A 21143-nucleotide genomic window follows, 5' to 3' on the forward strand; every position below is an offset into this window, starting at 1 on the left:
CACAATCATCACAGGATACTGAGTTGGATGATCAGCCATGATCATATTGAATGGCGGTGCAGGCTCGAAGGGCCGAATGGCTACTCCTCTACCTATTTTCTATGTTTCTATTCTGTTATTCCACTTTCTCCTCTACTCCCTACACACCAGAGACAATTTACAGAGGGCCAGTCAACCGACAAATCCGCACGTCTTTGGGATGAGGGATGAACCCGGAGCACGTGGAGGAAACCCAAGCAGTCACAGGGAGAATGTGAAAACTCCACATGGACAGCACCAGAGTTCAGGATGGAATCTGGGTCTCTGTCGCTGTGAGGCAGCGGCTCTACCCGCTGTACCACTGGGCCGTCCCACCTGATATCATAACAGCGCTGTCATAAAACGTGCAAAGTAACCAATAACTTTTTATATTACTCTATTTGTCAAACTTTATCGCTTGCCACCTGATTACAGAATATCGGTTTTTGAAAGTCCAGTCAATTCCTAAGTCTGTAAACTGCTGCCAACATTAGTCATGTTTCCAATTCTCGATGATTCTGATGAACGCAAATATTTTCTTCCGCAATAACGAATATTCGAATAAAATTCTCGGTGAAATAACTGCAGATCAGCAGTTCTTTTTGCAAAAAAAATGACACAAAGTGCTGGAGTAACTCAGCGGCTCAGGCAGCATCTGTGGAGAACATGGAAAGGGACATTTTCGGTTAGGACACTTCTTCAGAATCTGAAGAAGAAGTGTCCCGACCTGAAAAGTCAACCATCCATGTCCTCCAGTGATAATAATGAACAAATATACAAAGCAACCTCCATCTACACTTCTCGCTGCCTCAGAAGGCCACCAACATAATCAAGGACCTGGCACACCCCGGTCACTCATACCTCTCCCCTCTCCCATCAGGCAAGAGGTACCAAAAGTGTGAAAACGCACACCTCCAGATTCAGGGACAGTTTCTTCCCAGCTGTTATCAGGCAACTGAAACATTCTATTAACAACCAGAGAGCAGTCCTGCCCTCCCATCGACCTCATTGGAGAACTACAAACTATAATTGGACTTGACTGGACTTTATCTTGCACTAAACGTCATTGAGTCATACAGCACAGGAAACAGGCCCTTCGGCCCATCTTGCCCATGCCGCATCTAAGCTAGTCCCACCTGCCTGCGTTTGGCCCATATCACTCTAAACCTATCCTATCCATGTACCTGTCCAATTATCTTTTAGTCTATTGTCCTATTGTCTTATTGAGTTTGGTTTCCGACCCGAAACGTCACCTGTTCCTTTTCTCCAGAGATGCTGCCTGACCCACTGAGTTGCTCCAGCAATTTGAGTCTGTCAAGTGTCTTTTAAATGCGATTATAGTACATGCGCCCTTTGCCTCCTCTGCAACTTGTTCCAGATACACACCACCATCTGAGTGAAAAAGTTGCCCCTCGGGTTCCCCTCACCTTAAACCAATGTCCTCTGGTTCTTGATTCCCCGACTCTGGGTAAATGACCCTGTGCGTTTACTCTAACTAAACCCCTGATAAAGTTTTGTTTTTGTGCAGGTCGGGAATATCTAAGGACTCTTACCGCTTTAGAAATGGAGATTTAGAGTCGAGCCTGTCGTGATCTATAATAAAGATGATGTATGTTGTCCTAATTCAGAGCTCACTCCGTTTTAAATCTCTCCATTTCTGACACCGGCTTGACCTTACAAGTGCAATTGAATGTTTGTGTGTATTTTCGTATGCCTGTGAGGAATTTCATGCAGGACATTCACAGCAAGCTAAGAGAGCCTCGCCCCTGTACTTGCCCTTAGTACACGTTGCTAATCCTTCATGTGACATTCGAGGTTGTTGCCAGGACTCGAGGGTCTGAGCTAGCGATTGAAGATAGACACAAAATGCTGGAGTAACTCAGCGGGACAGGCAACATCTCTGGAGAGAAGGAATGGGTGACGTTTCGGGTCGAGACCCTTCTGCAGACTTGAGGAGTTATCTAACATGCATGTAACATGGTTAAGTTGCCTCCTACCGTGTAGAAATATCTGGGGTTTTTTGGCAAATAAAATTGAAAGTGTATGTAGCCTGCATCTTTGCATCCAAACTCATTATCGACACTTTGCTGAGAATTATCCTGGTACTTTATTGCATGGAATTTTAACTTCCACAAGACAGCTGCTCCTCCACCTACGGCTACGTTCCGAAAAACCCCTTCGTAAATCGAAAATATCGTCATTCAGAAACGCATTTAATACAATGTGATCACGTTACCTGAAGTGAGCAGCGCAAAGATCTTATAGCTATAAGATCTTTGGTGCAGCGGCTCGCTGCCGTTGCCGAGTGTCTGCACCATCGTAAAGTCGAAATATCGTAAGTCGAAGCATCGTAAATCGGGGAGCATCTGTATTGACACTGAGAACACAATAGCAGAAGAAACAAGCCAAGGCTAGTGAGCCCAATGTAAATGAGTCTGAAGCAGGGTCCCAACCTGAAACGTCACCCGTTCACACTAGTTCTACAAACCAGGGACAATTTACAGAGGCCAATTAATCTTTGGTGTGGGAGGAAACCAGAGCACCCAGAGGAAACCCACGCGGTCACAGGGAGAACGTACAAACTCTGTACAGATGGCACCTGTAGTCAGGATTGAACCCGGGTCTCTGGCGCTGTACGGCAGTAATTGCCGTGCCACAATCGATCTGTAGAAACTGAGAATGTTTGATGATCGACAAAAGTGCTGGAGAAACTCAGCGGGTGAGGCAGCATCTATGGAGCGAAGGAAATAGGCAACGTTTCGGGTCGAGACCCTTCTTCAGACCAATGTTTGAATGTCTGGTGGGGTTTTTTTCAGTTTTTTGGTTTTGTCTGTATTTTTATTCTGAATAAATTTATTTTTGGAAAAGGAAACTCCTGAATTTCAAGAGGCTGAGGGAATATGTTCCACGTTAGAGATCCACCAGGCACTGCAGCCCTTCAGGCTAATTTCAGGTTGTACTTTCTGCGCCTTGCTCCACCCCATTGTAGGCAGATTGCAGGAAGCAGACTGCACCCAAACTGGTTCCTCCAGCCTTTCAAGAAATCACTTAATGACTTCTGTAAAGCTTCCAGCTCACTTTCGCTCCTGTTTTCTCACGTTTTAAATAGAACCCTCCCATGGTTGCCGTGTTCACAAGAGTCTGACTCTGAACCAGTGTGGAGGATAGGTCGGCCTGTCACTGGGAAGCCTTGTGCAAATTCAACAGCAGATGGCTTCATTCACATCTCGGCAGGAGATTTGCCGGGATCCTTTGGTGGGCGGCTGGAGCAATGTTGTGCTTGGGTATATCTCCTGTCTGGTCATCTCAGTTCAATTGCTCAGTGAAGTGCGTACACTCCCCTCCCCATTTTCCCAGCCCAGCGCGGGGCCGAGTCAATGGTAGACCCTGGGATGAGGTCCAACTACAGATGTCCCTTGAAGCCACTCCTCACAACTTGACTTGAGCCAAAAACATGTCCAGGAACTGAATGAGTTCACAAGAACTGGTCTCCCCGGGAATACACATCACACTGGAGCCAGGAACTGTGGGGTTGCTATTTATCACTGTTTCTGCTGACATAGGATCAGACAATTCTGATAGGATTTCATTGAAACTCTCTTAAATTCTGATATGATCTCATTCAAACCTGAACAGTGAGAGGCCTGGATAGAGTGGATGTGGAGAGGAGGTTTCCAAACAGCCTAGGACTAGAGTCTAGGGGGGCAGCGGCAGAGTTCCTGCCTTACAGCACCAGAGATCCACGTTCGATCCTGGCTTCAGGTGCTGTTTGTATGGTATTTGTATGTTCTCCCCTGAACCGTGTGGGTTTTCTCCGGGTGCTCCAGTTTCCTCCCAAGGAAAGACATGTGAATTTCCTCCCGCAAAGACATGTGAATTTGTAGGTTAATTGGCTTCTGTAAATTGTCTCTGGTGTGTTGGATAGAGCAGGTTTATGGGGATTGTTGGTCAGCGCGGACTCGTTAGGCTGAAGGGTCTGTCTCCACACTGTATCACCAAACTAAACTAAATTAAACTAAACTGAACAAGAGGGCACAGCCTCAGAATAAAAGGACATACCTTCAGAATGGGGATGAGAAGGAATTTCTTTAGCCAGAGGGTGGGTCTTGAATCTATGGAATTCATTGCCAGTGTAGGGTAATCAAGACTCAGAGGACATAAGTTTAAGGTGAGGGGAAAGATTTAATAGGAAGCTGTGATATTACTTTCTCTGGGTATATGGAGTGAGCTGCCTGAGGATGTACTGTATTTGACTCATGTACTATAATAGCATTTAAAAGACTCTTGATAAGACTCAAAGTGCTGGAGTAACTCAGCGGGTCAGGCAGCATCTCTGGAGAAAAGGAACGGGTGACATTTCGGGTCGGAAACCTTCCAACTCAATAAGACAATTGAGCACTAAGCTAAAAGATAATTGGACAGGTACATGACCAGGATAGGTTTAGAGAGATGTGGGCCTAATGCAGGCAGGTGGGACTAGCTTAGATGCGGCATGGGCAAGATGGGCCGAAGGGCCTGTTTCCTGTGATGTATGACTCAATGACTTAAAATTGTTAAACTGTTCAAATTCAGTATTATCATGATGAAACGTTTGGAAACAGTGCAGTGTGACCTGAGGTGTGCGTTTCTGTGATAACGTTCAGATTCAAGCGTGTGAAAACATCTGTACTGCATAAGTACATTCTTTGTTCAGAAGTTGTTGCCCATGTTCTGACGGGGCGTGCCTGTAAGAACAAGGGCAACAACTTCAGAACAGGTTTAGTTTAGCTTAGTTTATTGTCAGGTGTATTGAGGTGTACAAAGCATCTTTGTTGCGTGCTTTCTACTCAGTGAAAAGACTGTACATGATTACAATCAAGCCATCCACACTGTCAAGGGAATAACGTTTAGTGCAAGATAAAGTCCAGCAAAGTCCGATATAGCCAGAGGAGGTAGTTGCGGCAGGTACTATAACAGCATTTAAAAGATATTTGGGTAGGTACATGAGTAGGAAATGTTTAGAAGGATATGGGGCAAACTTGGGTGAATGGGACTAGCTTAGATGGGGCATCCTGGTCAGCATGGACTGGTTGGGCTTAAGTTTCTGTTCCATGTTGTATGATACTATGACTTTTTGAAGGGTGGGAGATTGCAACCTTCACGTGGTTTGCCCTGTTTCGACGAATGCAATCAACCTGGTGTGCACAATCAAATAAAGATCAAATAGAACAAGCTGTCCTGCAACTTTAGGCTGTGCACGCCATACGCACGAGGAAGAATGACCTTTTGAATATCCTCACAGCCAACATCATCTGTAGCAAACTCTGAGAATGGAAGTAGACACAAGGAATTATAGATGCTGGAATCTTGAGCATAACACAAGGTGCTGGAGTAATTCAGCGGGTTAGGCAGCTTCTCTGAAGGACATGGATAGACGACCCTTCTTCAGATTGACCCGCTGACCCGGTGGGCGGCGCGACTCTAGTCAGCAGCGGCCTCTGCAGTCCGTCTGTCTTTTTATTGTTTTCTGTCTTGTTTCTATGTAGTTTTTATTGTTTTTTTTTGTCGGGGTATGTGTGTGTGGGGGTGGGGTGGGGGGGGGGGGGAACTTTAAGGTCTTTCCCCTGCACGGGAGACCCGACCTTTTCTTTGTCGGGTCTCCGTTGTCGTTGGGGCTGCAACGTGGAGCGGCCTCCAACAGGAATGACCTGGGGCTCCAGTTGCGGAGCTGCGGATCTACTCACCATCACGGAGCTGGCCGAGTCCGGAGCGGGTGTAGCTGTGGTGGAGCGCTGCTGTGACCCGACACCCGGAGCTTCGGAAGCTCCTACCGCAGGTCTGTGGACAGTAATACCGGGAGCCCGCGGGTCCCTGCTGGGAGACCGCTTTTCGGGGCTTCCGCAACGGCGACTTCTCCCGCCCGAGTTGCGGGGTTGAAGATTACCTGGAGCGGGGCCTACATCACCGCCCCGCGCGGCTTGGAATGGCCGCGGGACTTTGTGAGCGCCCGCCGGGGCTCCAACACCAAGAGCCCACCGGGGCTCCAACACCAAGACCCGGTGCGTGGCCTTGCATCACCCGGCGTGGCTTTAATGGCTGCGGGACATTTAACATCGCCCGCCGGGGGCTTTGACTCTGTCTTTGACTCTGACATGGGGGGGAGAGGGGAGTGCAGGGGAGAGATATGTTTTTTTTTGCCTTCCTTCACAGCGAGGAGAAGATGCGCTGTGAAGGATGTTTGTGTAAATTGTGTTGGGTCTTGGGTCTTTTTTGTTTTGTATGTATGGCTGCAGAAACGGAATTTCGTTTGGACCTCAACGGGGTCCAAATGACAAATAAATGTATTGTATGTATTGTATTGTATTGTATTGAGCTACTCCAAAACAGAATCAGAAGCGGGGAATATATTGATGGGAAAAAATTGGTAGCGGTCGGCACAGTGGCTAAGCTGGTAGAGGCGCTGCCTCACCGCGCCAGAGACCCGGGTTCCATCCTGAATTTGGGTGTTATCTGTGTGGAGTTTGCAGGTTCTTCCTGTGACCGCGTGGGTTTCGTCCGGGTGCTCCAGTTTCCTCCCACATCCCAAAGACTTGCAGGTGTGTAGGTTAATTGGCCCTCTGTAAATTGCCCCTAGTGTGTAAGGAGTGGATGAGAAAGTGGGATAACATAGAACTAGTGTGAACGGGTGATCAATGTTCGGCGTGGACTCGGTGGGCCGAAGGGCCTGTTCCAATGCTGTATCACTAAACTTAAAGTAAATGTAGCTTTTGATTTTAATTGGTATTAGATTAGATTACTTAATGACCACACAGTCAAACTGGTGGAATTCAGGTTCAGTACAGGATGTTACAAGGTAGGCTGATTTTGCCTACAAAAAACACTGCTCAGTGCTGTAGGTGTGGTTTGGTTTTGGAACTGTTCACCTCTAGAAACAGCCTGACAAGCCAAAATCTGTCCACTTGCATCTTAAATCGTTTTTTTAACATAGATAACATCTGGCGCAAGCTAGAACTCATTGTACAATGTAACATGGGCCTCTCATCACTCAATCGCCACGGGTCATTTGGATTCCTTAGCCAAACGTAAGGCTTTCTGTCCGTAACAGCCTTTCACGCTTCGATGAGCTCAGTAACCACACCTGCAGGTACATTCACACTTGCTCTGAGCAGAGCTGCCCAACACCACACCTTGGCTGGGACGGACAGCTGCTAACTGATGCCTTGCCAAACGCACTGCAGCAAAAGCACGTTGCAAGAAAAAAAAATCCCAGAACACAGAACAGTGCAGCACAGGAACAGGCCCTTCGGCCCACCCAGTCTGTGCTGAACATGGTGCCTAGACTAACTCTTATCTGCCCACATGCAAGCCATATCCCTCCATATACATGTGCCTACCTAAAAGTCTCTTAAACGCCACTATTATATCAGCCTTCACCACCACCCCTGGCAGTGATTTCCAGGCACCAAGTAAAAATACTCGGCCCGCACATCTTCCTTTAAACTTTGACACTCTCACCTTAAAGCTATGCCCTCTAGTCTTTGGCATTTCCACCCTGGGAAAGTTCTGACCATCGACCCTATCTATGACTCCCCACAAACTCAGCCATTATTGTCCAACCTCTCATTATAACTAATCCCCTCTAATCCAGGCAGCATTCATATAAACCCTCTCCAAAGCACTCATACCCTTCCTGTAGTGGGCGAGCATAACTGCGCGCAATACTCCAAACGCGGTCTAACCAAAGTCCTATAAAGCTGCATCATGGCTTCTTCACTCTTATACTCAATGCCCCGAGCAATGAAGTCAAGCATACCATACACCTCTTCACCCAGAGGGTTGCGAATATGTGGAATTCTCTGCCTCAGAAGACAGTGGAGGCCGATTCTCTGGATGCTTTCAAGAGTTAGATGAAGCTCTTAAAGATATCGGAGTCAAGGGATATGGGGAGAAGGCAGGAACCTGGTACTGATTGGGGGTGATCAGCCATGATCACAGTGAATGGCGGTGCTGGCTCGAAGGGCTGAATGGCCTACTCCTGCACCTATTGCCTTCTTTACTACTTCATCTACATGTGTGGACACTTTCAAGAAGCTATTGACTTGGACCCCAAGATGAAAGCAGAACAGAGCATATGGATTACAAAGAGTTGTTGTTCCACATACAACAGACAGCTTTAGACCAGAAACGTCACCTATCCAAGTTCTCCAGAGATACTGCTTGACCCGCTGAGTTACTCAAGCACTTTATGTCTTCCTTGTGTGACGAGGCAGCTTTTGTACTGAATGCGGCATGCTCACAAACTAATGGGGTCTTGGACAATGCCACCTATGGGTTCCCAGATAATCAGTTGTCATTTAATTTATCATCACTCTGTCATAGTCAAAGGAAAGTAGCTCCAGTTGCTAATGTCTCTGAGATATAGCATGAGTAAGAATGGTTACATGCAATGGTGGCACAGTGGAGCAGTTGGTAGAGCCGCAGCCTCGTAGCGCCAGAGACCTGGGTTCGATTCTGACCTTGGGTGCTATCTGTGTGGAGCTTGCACGTTCTCTCTGTGACTGCGTGGGTTTCCTCCCACATCCCAAAGATGTGTGGGTTTGTAGGTTAATTGGCCCTCTGTGAATTGCCACTGGTGTGTAGGAAGTGGATGAGAAAGTGGGATAACATAGAACTAGTGTGAACGGGTGATGGTGTGGACTCGGTGGGCCGAAGGGCCTGTTTCCATGTTGTATCTCTGAACATTGGAGCTACATAGGAAGCTGCCACTCCATCTACAACGCCGAGAACTATATTTAGCTCTCTCTATCTTCCTTTCCATTCTAGCCGGTGCTCTTGAGTTTGGCTTGGGTATTTATGTACAGTATTATCTGATCTGCTTGGATAGCATGCAAACAAAAGCTTTTCACTGAACCTCGATGCACATGACCATAATGAACCTAAACCTGAAGGCCGACTTCACAGAGGGAGTGGGACAGAGAATTAAGGAAGGATGCAACTGGTCACCCGAGCAGACAGAGGTTACGTGCAAAGAAAAGCACTCACCTAAAAATGAATTGATTTAATAAAAAAGAGAAATGAATGAAAGAAATGCAACTACATATATTTAAATAGGTTTCATTTTTATTAAACATTAAAAATGATCAAAGTTTCTTGATATTCTTTATTGAGGTTAATGTGATTTACAGTGCAGGTGGCTATTGTTAAAGGCCACAAAGTCTCCTAACAGTTAGATAAAGTCCAGCTGCATCTTTTTGGCCAATTTGCCGACAAATGGTACATTTGGTGATCCCATAATTCCAGCTGTGTGGATCAGAATTCATGTGTAGGAAGTAACTGCAGATGCTGGTTTACTCCGAAGATTAACACGGAATGCAAGAGTAACTCAGCGGGACAGACAGCATCTCCGGAGAAAAGCAATAGGTGACGTTTCGGGTCGAGGGCCTTCTGCAGACTGAAGGACTTCAGAGTCTGAAGATGGGTCTCGACCCGAAACGTCACCTATTCCTTTCCTCCGGAGATGCTGCTTGACCCGCAGAGTTACTCCAGCATTTTGTGTCTATCTTTGGATCAGAATTCATGTTGTAACCCCACCTCATGGAGCAGGTTTCCCAAGAGGAAGGGGATCAGCTGCAGGCGTGGGATCATCAGAGTTTAGTGCACAGTGGGAAGCAAATAGATTGATATCTAACTGAGCAAGTCGCCATGTACAGTACTTACACTTAGAGATTATCCATTCCCTATCTCAACACAAATGTAAATCAGAAAACATAAATTAAAAGGCGAATTTCTTCAACCTCATGATCAAATTACGTTAAAATGTACACATTTTAGCCCTCCCGACAAACTTGTTCAGAGCAGGGCCATGTGAAGAAGAGGCAAGGAATGTAACAAAACTGATGCTTTTTTAAAACTGCAACAGAAATGTTTTCAAAGCTCCAGCGAAAGAAAGGGTCAGAAGGTAAGGAATGATTGAGAGACTGAGAACCCAGGAGCATATTCTAGCAGTGAAACACATTCTTTCAAGCCATGGGCAACTCATGAGCTGCCGCGTACCTTCCTGTCACTTGATGATAGATCTGAGGGAAAAAAACGAATTGTTAAAAGTGCCTAAAAAACACATAGCATAGGGACAGGCCCTTCAGCCCACAATGTTAATGCCGAACATGATGCCAAGTTAAACTCATCTCCTTTGCTGGCATGTGATCCATATCCCTCCATTCCCTGCATGTCCCTGTGCCTATGTAAAACTTGTGAAATGCCACTATTGTATCTGCCTCCATCACCAACACTGGCAGCATGTTCCAGGCACTCACCACCCGCTGTCAAAAACTCCCCCCCCCCCCCACATCTCCTTTAAATTTTGCCCTTCTCACCTTAAAGCTATGCCCTCTAGTCTTTCACGTTTCCATCCAGGGAAAAAGGTTCTGACTGTCTACCCTATCTATGCATCTCATAATTTTAGTATTATCTGATGCTCCGGAGCACACAATCCAAGTTTGTCCAACCTCCCGTTGTAGTTAATACCATCTATTCAAGGCTGCTTTCTAGAAATCCTCGTCTGTACCCTCCTCAGTCTCCACATATTTGCTCTAATGACCAGAACTGCACATAATACTCGAAATGCGACCCAACCAAAGTCCGATAAAGCTGCAACATGACTTCCTGGCTCATATTCAATACTCTGGCCTATGAAAGCTGCATACTGTTTACCTTCTTTACCAGCCTTTACTTGTTTTGCTCCTTATCAGGGACCCAAGATCCCTCCGTACATCATGACTTACTGACCCTTCCACTCAATGCCTCAACCGATGATTACGCATTTAAAAGACATTCTCAGCAGGTAAAAAACATTGCCAAAAGCATAAGCAGCATTATGAAAGTTGATTACAAGTTCTGCTGGAATCCTAACCTGTCTTTCGATGTCTGTCAGCAAAGTACTGGCCCCCAATCGGAAGAGTTGCGGGGTGAGCCAGGAATCGCCCAGCTCTTCCTTCATCAATGTCAGCCAGGACAACGCATCCTTTGCTGAGCGAATGCCGCCTGCCGGCTTAAACCCAACCTGCAAGGCACAAGATAACATTGAGCGAGGCAGATTCAGGGACCGTTTCTTTCCAGCTGTTATCCGGCAACTGAATCATCCCACCTCAACCAGAGACCAATGCTGAACTACTATCTACCTCATTGGTGACCCTCGACTATCTTTAAGAAAGAACTGCAGATATTGGAAAAATCGAAGATAGACAAAAATGCTGGAGAAATTCAGCGGGTGAGGCAGCATCTATGGAACGAAGGAATGGGTGATGTTAAAAAACGCGGTGAAAGTCGGCAGTCCCGGTAAGGCGGCGATAGTCGGCAGTCTCGACCCGTAACGTCACCTATTCCTTCGCTCCATAGATGCTGCCTCACCTGCTAAGTTTCTCCAGCATTTTTGTCTACCTCGGATTATCTTTGATCAGACTTTACAAGCTTGACCTTGCACTACACGTTTTTCCCTTAACATGTATCTATACACTGTAAATGGCTCGATTGTAATCATGTATGGTCTTTCCGCTAACTGGTTAGCTTTTCACTGTAGCTCTGCACACGTGACAATAAACTGAGTTGCCAACGTTTCAGCTTACAATTGCACTCTCAAAAGCAAGACACAAAGAGCTGGAGTAACTCAGTGGGTCAGGCAACATCTCCAGAGAACATGGATAAGTGACATTTCAGGTCAGACTGCTTGTAGTGTGGGGGGGGGGGGGGGGGAGGAGAAAGCTTGGTAAGTGATAGGTGGATACAGGTAAGTGTCTTTCTACCTATATCCCTTCCTCTGGCTTCACATTTGCTACTGTGTATTCTTCACCTAACTGTGGTTGTACCTTGTAACCTGTCTTCCTGTGATATTCTTTGATAGCCCGTACCATCACCAGGGCAACAGGAAATGTGGCGTTTACCCCTTCTTTTCCCGTCGAAGTTTTTATAAAATCAGAACCTTAAAATTAAAAAAAAGGAAACACTGTCATTGAAAATTATCCTTTGAAGTTAGTAAAATAAAAACCTTTTCTTTAAAGAAATATATTTCCAAAAAAAGTACCATTGGATAGAAATTCTGTACAACTACTTAAAGCTCTTAACAGTGGAAAAGTGTTGGAGGAACTCAGCAAGTCATGCAGTATCTGTGGAAGGAATAGACACACGACTTTCAGTCTGGGACCTTTCCAGTTTAAGGGTATGTGTGTGAGAGTGTGTGAGTGTGTGAGTGAAGGGTCCTGACCCGAAACGTCGCCTGTCTATTCCCTCCACAGATGCCGCCCGACCCAGAGTTCCTCCGGCACTTTGTATTTTGCTCAAGGTTCCTGCATCTGCAGTTCCTTGCATTTCCGCTTAACTCTAGAATTAGTTCCACGAAAGATTTGATAACAATGTTGTTAAATAGTAAAAAATAATTGTAATTAATAGCGTTGGTAAAATTAAATGCAAGTACGTACTACATTTCTCCAAGAATCCCATTTGGCTGGTAATAATGGAGTCAAAGACATTTTAAAAAGAATGGATGCGCTGAGCCAAAATGTAATTAATATGAACCAGAATAGTCTCAAAATGGAAAAGATCGAAAGAAGTTAGAAGATAGGGGGGCTGAATCAAGGAACATCGTGATTCATTTGGTAATGACACTTGATGTGAAGGTTGTCCTCATAGACTTCAGCAAACAATCTTGTCGGATATTCAAGTGCAGCCATTGTGCCATTTAACCTGGGCAACTTGAATGCTCGTGAACATAGGAGGTTCCAGAGGCTGGTAGGCACTGCTCAGCCCATCACGGACTTGCCCACCATAGAAGGGTTCTACAGGTGATACTGCCCCAAAAAGGGGTGCCTGACTTGAAATTGAAGAATTCAATGTTCATACCGTTGTGTTGTAAGCTGCTCAAGCGGAATGTGAGGTACTGTTCCTCCAGTTTGCATGTGGCCTTATTATAAATGGGGGAATGAATACGTTGCACTTTAAAAATATATGAGTGCCTCGGATGGTTTAATCAGTAATAACAAGGAACTGCAGGTGCTGGTGTATACCAAAGATAGACACAAAGTGCTGGAGTAACTCAGCAGGTCAGGCAGCATCTCTGGAGAAAATGGATGGGTGATGTTTCAGGTCAGGATCCTTCTTCAGATCTGAGAATGTGTGTGTGTGTGTGTGTGTGTGTGTGTGTGTGTGTGTGTGTGTGTGTGTGTGTGTGTGTGTGTGTGTGTGTGTGTGTGTGTGTGTGTGTGTGTGTGTGTGTGTGTATGAGTGTGTGTGTTAGTGTGTATGAGAGTGTGTGTGAGTGAGTGAGTGGGTGAGTGAGAGTGCGTGTTAGTGTGTGAGTGTGTATGAGAGTGTGAGTGCGTGAGAGTATGTGTGTGTATAGAAACATTTAACCGTTTAATGGTTTAATCTGCCTCTCTCCTGCAGATGTAGAAGCATGAGCATCCTGACATCTTTTCAACTTGACCAAAGCGTAGGACAAGGAAAATCCATACACTGCTTCTAACAGGCATTATATTTCTGTAAGGTATTTTGGATGAGATCCTAAAACAAGTTCAAAATGCAATGTGTTACTGGACCCCCCCCCCCCCCCCCCCCGCCAGAGAGTGAACCCCATCTACGCTGCGTGCAGAGAAGAGTGCCACAGCGAGAGTGTTGACTGTGCAGAACCAAGGTCACCAGAGGCCCATCTATTCAGAGGGATGTGTGTGTGAAAGATAAGGCACGGGTGGGTGCTGTGGCACTTACCTTTCTCGTGTCGCTCTATGTCTCCGTATCATTGGAATCCATCCAACAGACTACCCTCTGCAAGAGGCAGCTTGCCAAGTAAAGCCGGCAGGATTTGGGCATGATCTCCGGAGAATAGCATTGTAAGAGTCAAATGGCTTTGATCTGGCCACAGGCAAACCCAGAAGGATTCTAAGCCTTCAAGCATACTGCGAAGGGATTATTATCTGGAGTTGGAAATGCACATGAGCGGATAACGGGAGATAACAGCGAGGTGAAGCCACCACCAAATGGGGCATCAACCTTTTGCAATGGAGACTGTAATGTTTGAAGCACTGGGAAGTTTGGCTGGCCTGCCAAAGCCACCCCCACCGTCTCCTCGATGCATTCTAGCCACGGACTGATCCTTCCTTGCGGAGAATGTCACACCCACTCATCACATCGCTTTCTCCACTCCACAGATGACCGACGGGGAGATTCAGTGTGATCTCCTTTAGCTGTGCCCCATCTGCACTAGTCCTACCTGCCCATATTTGGTCCATATCCCTCTAAACCCTTCCTATCCATGTACCCGTCCAAGTGTCTTTTAAATGTTGTTATAGTACCAGCCTCAGCTACCTCATTTGGCAGCTTGTTCAATATACCCGCCACCCTCTGTGTGAAAATGTTGCCCTTCAGGTTCCAATTAAGATGTCCATATTAAGAGCACGATCGACAGGAAAAAAGTAATTGCTGCGTTTAAAGGCGGCACGGTGACAGTAGCGGTAGAGTTGCTGCCTTACAGCGCCAGTGACCTGGGTTTAATCCTGACTATGGGTGCTGTCTGTACGGAGTTTGCATGTTCTCCCCGTGACCTGTGTGGGTTTTCTCTGAGATCTCTGGTTTCCTCCCACACTCCAAAGACGCATGGGTTTATAGGTTAATTGGCTTCTGTAAATTGTCCCTTGTGTATGTAAGTTAACGTTCGTGCACAGGGATTGCTGGTCGGTGCGGACTCTGTAGGCCAAAGGACCTTTTTCTGTGTTGTATTTCCCGGGATAGCGGGACTGTCATATGCTGAGAGAATGGAGCTGCTGGGCTTGTATACTCTGGAGTTTAGAAGGATGAGAAGGGTTGAAACATATAAGATTATTAAGGGTTTGGACATGCTAGAGGCAGGAAACATGTTCCCGATGTTGGGGGAGTCCAGAACCAGAGGCTACAGTTTAAGAATGGGTAAGCCATTTAGAACGGAGATGAAGAAACACGTTTTCTCACAGAGAGTTGTGAGTCTGTGGAATTCTATGCCTCAGAGGGCGGTGGAGGCCGGTTCTCTGGATACTTTCAAAAGAGAGCTAGATAGGGCTCTTAAAGATAGCGGAGTCAGGGGATATGGGGAGAAGACAGGAACGGGGTACTGATTGGGGATGATCAGCCATGATCACATTGAATGGCGGCGCTGGCTTGAAGGGCCGAATCACCTATTGTCTATTTTATTTCTAAACTAAACGAAACTGCACCAAAAAGTTGATTATTTATAAAGATACGTAATTAATGTTTTTAGATGATATCTGAACCAATAAACGGCTTCACTTGAGGAATGTGTGCAGTCCTGGTCTTTAGGGTGTGGCTGGGTGCAGGGAGAGGGCACAGTTTCCGACCTTGCTATCAATAATAAACTCTGCGACTTGTGGCTAGAAGTGGCTAGACTTATGGCTATGTCCTCTGGTTCTTGAAAAGTTCAAAAATATTTTGAAAGTGATTAGTGATCAGTATTTACAATCTCGACTTGTCGACTGGTGTGCTGGACAATCAATGATATGAGCATTCAATATTTACCCACCTATTCATCCCCACCTGCACCTTCATTGCCCAATTCTGATTCCCCATCCCATTCAAGATTCCTAAATTGAGTCAGTCACTCGCGGAATGGCCATGCAAATACATTTCTGCACCCTGAGAGCAGTGCGTATTTGGAACCTCTCAAATAGGAGAACTGGCAATATTCAAGATCGAGACTGGAACATTTTAGAGTACTACACTATGTATCTTCCCCTTTGCTCTCTCTATTGTTTAGTTTAGTTTAGAGATACAGGATGGATTTGGCCCATCGAATCCACGCCGACCATCGATTACCTATCACACTCGTTCTCTGCCATCCAACTTTCACATCCACTCCCCGCACACTAGGGGCAATTTACAGAGGTCAATTAATCTACAAACTCACAAGTATTTGAGCTGTGGGAGGAAACCGGAGCAGCCGGAGAAAAACCCATGTGTTCACAGGGAGAACGTGCAAACTCCGCTTGGACAGCATCTGAGGTCAGGATCAAACCCGTGTCTCTGGTGCTGTGAGGCAGCTGCACTACCAGCTGTGCCACTCTACCTGAGTTTGATCATATATCTTATCTATTTGATGGTACATGAATATGGTATATCTTATCTGTTTGACGGCATGCAAAACAAAGCTTTGCACTGTACACGTGACAATAATAAACCTAAACTTAGGGATATGGAATTAGTTGAGGTAAGAGTTGATGAGGTAACATTTTGGCACAAGAGGACAAACAGACTGCTCCTACCTTCCATTTTATATATTTAATATAAAGTACGAGGTAGCCAACATCAAGCAGAGGAAATTAAGTTAAAGTACTTGGACAGAGGAGAGAACATCTGTTCCAAACTATCAGTCTAGATTGGATGGAAAAGGGCCAAACATATATTAAATAATGAGAAAGCGGTGTTCAGAGGGATCTTGAATCTCGACCAGAAACGTTACAAATCCACGTTCTTCAGAGATGCTGCCTGACCCCTTGAGCACTTTTTTTTTAACAAACCAGCATCTGCAGTTTCCTATTTCTACATTCTTCAGAAGGGTCTCTGTGTTCTTAAGTACACCGTTATGAAAACATAACGGCAGGTACAGCAAGCAATTAGAAGGCCGAGCGATGTTAGCACAGGTTTGGGTTGGCTAGTTTGTTGCATGAGGTAGGATTAGGTTTACGGGTGAGAACCTATGGAGGCACAGTGGCACAGCGGGTAGAGCTGCCGCCTCACAGTGCCAAATACCCGGGTTCGAGCCACAGCGAGGAAACGGGCCCTTCGGCTCCTTGAACCCATGCTGACCATCGACCATCCCATTACACTAATTCTATGTCACCCCACTTTCTCATCCACTCCCCCCACACTGGGCGAAATTTCGACAATTAGCCTACGAACCCGCACGTTATTGGGGCCTGGAGGAACCCCACACGGTCCCAGGGAGAACGTGCAATATACAGACAGCACCCGAGGTCATGATTGCACCCGGGTCTCTGGTGCTGTGAGGCAGCAGCTCTACCAGCTGCGCCACTCTGCTATCCCCCCCAAATTAAAATTGTTATTTTTATAGAGATCTGCAAGTAGAAATGAGAAATTCTGTATGGTTTGTGAGGCTTTCTACTCCATCTTAACACAGGAAAATCCATCTCGAGATAGTTTAATACAACCCATAACCAGATGACTTCTTTTGACATTTAATAATGAGCTTTTGATGAAATAGATAGATAACATTCTTATTCTCACTGCTTCACAATGTGTCTTAATTACACTCAGCACCAAATTCATTTGCTTCAGTTCTCCAAGGGTTTTAGCTGCAATTCTGTACCTCGTCACTAAACAGGACAAGATTAACATTTTTCAGTTCATTAAAGAAATGTTTAATGTGTTATTTCCTTTGTACTCATCTTTCTTAATTATCACGTAATGGCTAATGCTTTTTAAATACATTTTTGAGAATTAAAATACAATTCATTTGCAAACCAAAGACTGTGAAGAGTAATATGAAATTACTGACTTCAAAGATTAATGCATTAAATTATTACTCTCATTTTAAAATTCTAAGTCACAAATTATTTATTGCAAAAGGAACAGATGAAATAAAAATCCATTATTTGGAAGAGAGTGTTAAATTAATTTCTAAAGGAGATCAGTATGCAATTAGTTATAATCAGCTTTATCTGCAATTATGATAAAATGACAGCTATTTTGGCCCTTTGAGTCCCAGCTTTCCTTTTTATAACTGTTTTCTAAAAAAATGTGATTCTGTTTTCCTTTCGCCTGAGAATTGCGGTCTCTCCAGTGAGAAATATCCTGAGGCGTTGGAGGGGAAAGAGGTATTGGGGGGGGGGGGGGGGTTATTCAAAGATGTCACAAGCAAGTTCAATATCATAGGGTTTTAATCCCTTATGGTAAAAAATGATTACAAGATAATTCAGGAGCCAATTAAAACCAACTGGTTTAGTGATTTAACTGAGTATTATGGAGCTAAACTGAGAGATTACTGCACTCTGTACAAAACGAGTTAGTGTTAGTTTATTAAACATTTGTAAATTATGTTTTAGTCTTCATTAGATATACGCGAGGAAGCAGGTAAACATATTAGGAGCCATCATGAGCCCTAATCGACACCATGACTCAGAGCCACGCTGCCTCTACGGTGTGCATAAATGGCTGGTGGACTTCCAATTATCAATGTGAATCGTTGCCAGAAGAATGTCACACAGCTTCCTCGATGCTCCCAAGGGAAGTTCGCAGAATTCCATGGAAGCACTGACATGGAAATCTTCAATCAATGGGAAGCCTATGATGGAGCTTTGGACTGCAACAAATGGAAAAGCTGCAAATTACGGGAAGCCACGTTTCTCAGGAACACTGAAAACTATTCAATGGGACAAAGAGTAAAACAGGCCAACTTTTAGTGTGTGAATTCTGGGTCAATGTTTCTCGCTAATCCTTGTTGCTTTTCAGTCCTGGAGAATGGTCAACCCAAAGTAGCAATTTTATTTTCTTAATAGATACTAAATGACCTTTTTGCTCTTTGCTACACAATTCAAGCTGTATGCCCGCTGAGAGAGATACTACCCCAACAAACAGCCATTCAAACATATTCCTCCAGATTTTGACCCGGAGGATCTAAAAATAGGGTTCTACCTAAAACATAGCTCAGGTTTAAGATGAGAGGGGCAAGATTCAATAGGAATCTGAGGGGCAACATTCTCCACACGGTCGTTGGTGGGTGAATGGAATGAGCTGCCGGAAGAAGTGGTCAGAGCAAGTACAAGAACAGCATGTAGAAGACATTTGGATAGCAAAGTGTTGGGAGGGATATGGGCCAAATGTGGGCAAATGGGACTAGTGTATGTGGGATATCTTGGTCGGCATGGATAAATAAGGCCGATGGGCCTATTACCATGCTGTATACTATTAAGTGCCTTAAACACCCCAAGTAATGAATAAAGCAATAAAGTATGGAAACGACTCTTCTTTAGGGTTTGGGAGTATGCAAACAATGTTAATGCACAGTATGCAAAAAGTATTCAGACTGTGTTATGCAAAAAAACATTAGGATAATCAAGCATGAAGTGAGTAAAATATCCTGCAGTGTTGCGAGAAGTATATATAACCAGCAACTTGTCCTGGACTAGCCATATTGAAGCAATGACCAAGAAAGCACACCAACACCTCTACTTCCTTACAATGCTTAGGAAGTTTGGCACATCCCCAACAACTCTCGCCAACTTCCACAGATGTGCCGTGGAAAGCATTTTATCAGGATGCATCACAGCATGGTTTGGGAACAGCTCCATCCAAGACCGTAAGAAATTACAGACCATCATACAAACCAACCTCCCTTCCATTGACTCCATCTACACTTCAAGCTGCCTCAGCAGGCCGCCAGCATAATCAAGGACAAGTCTCACTCCCTCTTCTCGCCTCTCCCATCAGGCAAGAGATAGAGTGTGAAAACACACACCTCCAGATTCAGGGACAGTTTCTTCCCAACGGTAATCTGGCAACTGAACTGTCTCTCACCACTAGACAATGGTCTTGACCTAACATTTACCTCATTGGAGACCTGCGAACAATCTTTAATTGGACTTCACTTGACGTTATCCTGCACTATATTCTCTTTATCCTGCATCTGTACACTGAGGACAGCTCGATTATAATCAAGTATTGTCTTTCCGCTGACTAGATAGCGCGCACCACAAAGTTTTTCACTGTACCTCGGTACGTGTGATAATAAACTAAACTCAATAATTTGAGAAATCATTTAACCATTCAGATGGTAACATTATATATTTAGTCAAGGGGGGATAACTGACATGAAAGGGCAAGAGATTCACTCCTGACCACCAACAGTACATTAGAATCTGAAGAAGGTCCTTGCCTGAAAGATCATCTGTCCATTCACTCCACAGATGCTGCCGCACCCAGAGTTTCTCCACCAGTTAGCTTTTTACTTGAGATTCCAGCATTTCAGTCTCTTGCAAAGATGCTGCAATCATTCAATAGACAATAGACAATAGGTGCAGGAGTAGGCCATTCAGCCCTTCGAGCCAGCACCGCCATTCACCGTGATTATCCACAATCAGTACCCCGTTCATGCCTTCTCCCCATGTCCCTTGACTCCGCTATCTTTAAGAGCTCTATCTAACTCTCTCTTGAAAGCATCCAATGAATTGGCCTCCACTGCCTTCTGAGGCAGAGAATTCCACAGATTCACAACTCTCTGGGTGAAAAAGTTTTTCCTCATCTCCAATCTAAATGGCCTACCCTTATTCTTAAACTGTGGCCCCTGGTTCTGGATTCACCCAACATCGGGACCATGTTTTCTGTCTCTCGCGTGTCCAATCCCTTAATAATCTCATATGTTTCAATAAGATCCCCTCTCATCCATCTAAATTCCAGTGTATACAAGCCCAGTCGCTCCATTCTTTCAACATATGACAATCCCGCCATCTCGGGAATTAACCTTGTGTACCAACGCTGCACTTGCCCCACACATCTCCTTCAAACTGTGCCCTGCTCACTCTAGTCTTTGATATTTCCACCCTGGGAAAAAGTTCTGTCTACGCCTTTCATAATTGTATATACTTCTACCAAGTCTCCCCTCAAACTCCAGCCTTGCAGAGGAAATCCAAGTTTGTAGAACCTCTCCTTATAGCTGATACCCTCTAATCCAGGCATCATTCTGGTAAACCTCCTCCACACCCTTACCTACAGTACCTACAGTATTTGCATTGTCACTTTCTGGGAAGCCAACATCCCTCTATACAGCAATGTTGTTAAGGGACTTAACTCTACACTGCCTTACATTTGACCTCCCTAAGTCCAACACCTCACACTTGCTCTGATTGAACTCCATCTTCTATTTCTCCACGCATTTCTGTAGATGATCTTTACCCACTGTATACTTTGACAGCCTTCTCCATAGTCCACAACTCCAATAAACTTAGCGTCATCTGCAAACTTTTGTTTGTCATCTGCAAAATGCATTTTGTTGTCTCTGTACACTGACAATGACAATTAAAGTTGAATCTGAATCTGAAACTTACTATCTATATTTATGTCCAAATCATATACACACATATAAATCTGTGTCTGTGTGT

At 45.0% G+C, this 21143-nt stretch overlaps 1 protein-coding gene across 1 annotated transcript in view; it reads right to left on the bottom strand.

Annotated features, from left to right (window-relative positions):
- Nucleotides 1-9142: 9142 nt before the first annotated feature.
- The window catches only part of dera (deoxyribose-phosphate aldolase), a 38439-nt gene continuing 26438 nt past the window's right edge, over nt 9143-21143 (bottom strand). The window contains exons 7-9 of the mRNA XM_033039534.1: nt 11859-11971; nt 10907-11056; nt 9143-10073 (exon numbers count right to left, since the gene is read on the bottom strand). Coding sequence (XP_032895425.1) covers nt 10017-10073; nt 10907-11056; nt 11859-11971 — 320 coding nt within the window. The 3' untranslated portion in view covers nt 9143-10016. The remainder of the gene's footprint in view (nt 10074-10906; nt 11057-11858; nt 11972-21143) is intronic.

This window comes from Amblyraja radiata, chromosome 21 (assembly GCF_010909765.2).
Source record: "Amblyraja radiata isolate CabotCenter1 chromosome 21, sAmbRad1.1.pri, whole genome shotgun sequence".
Taxonomy (NCBI): Eukaryota; Metazoa; Chordata; class Chondrichthyes; order Rajiformes; family Rajidae; genus Amblyraja; species Amblyraja radiata.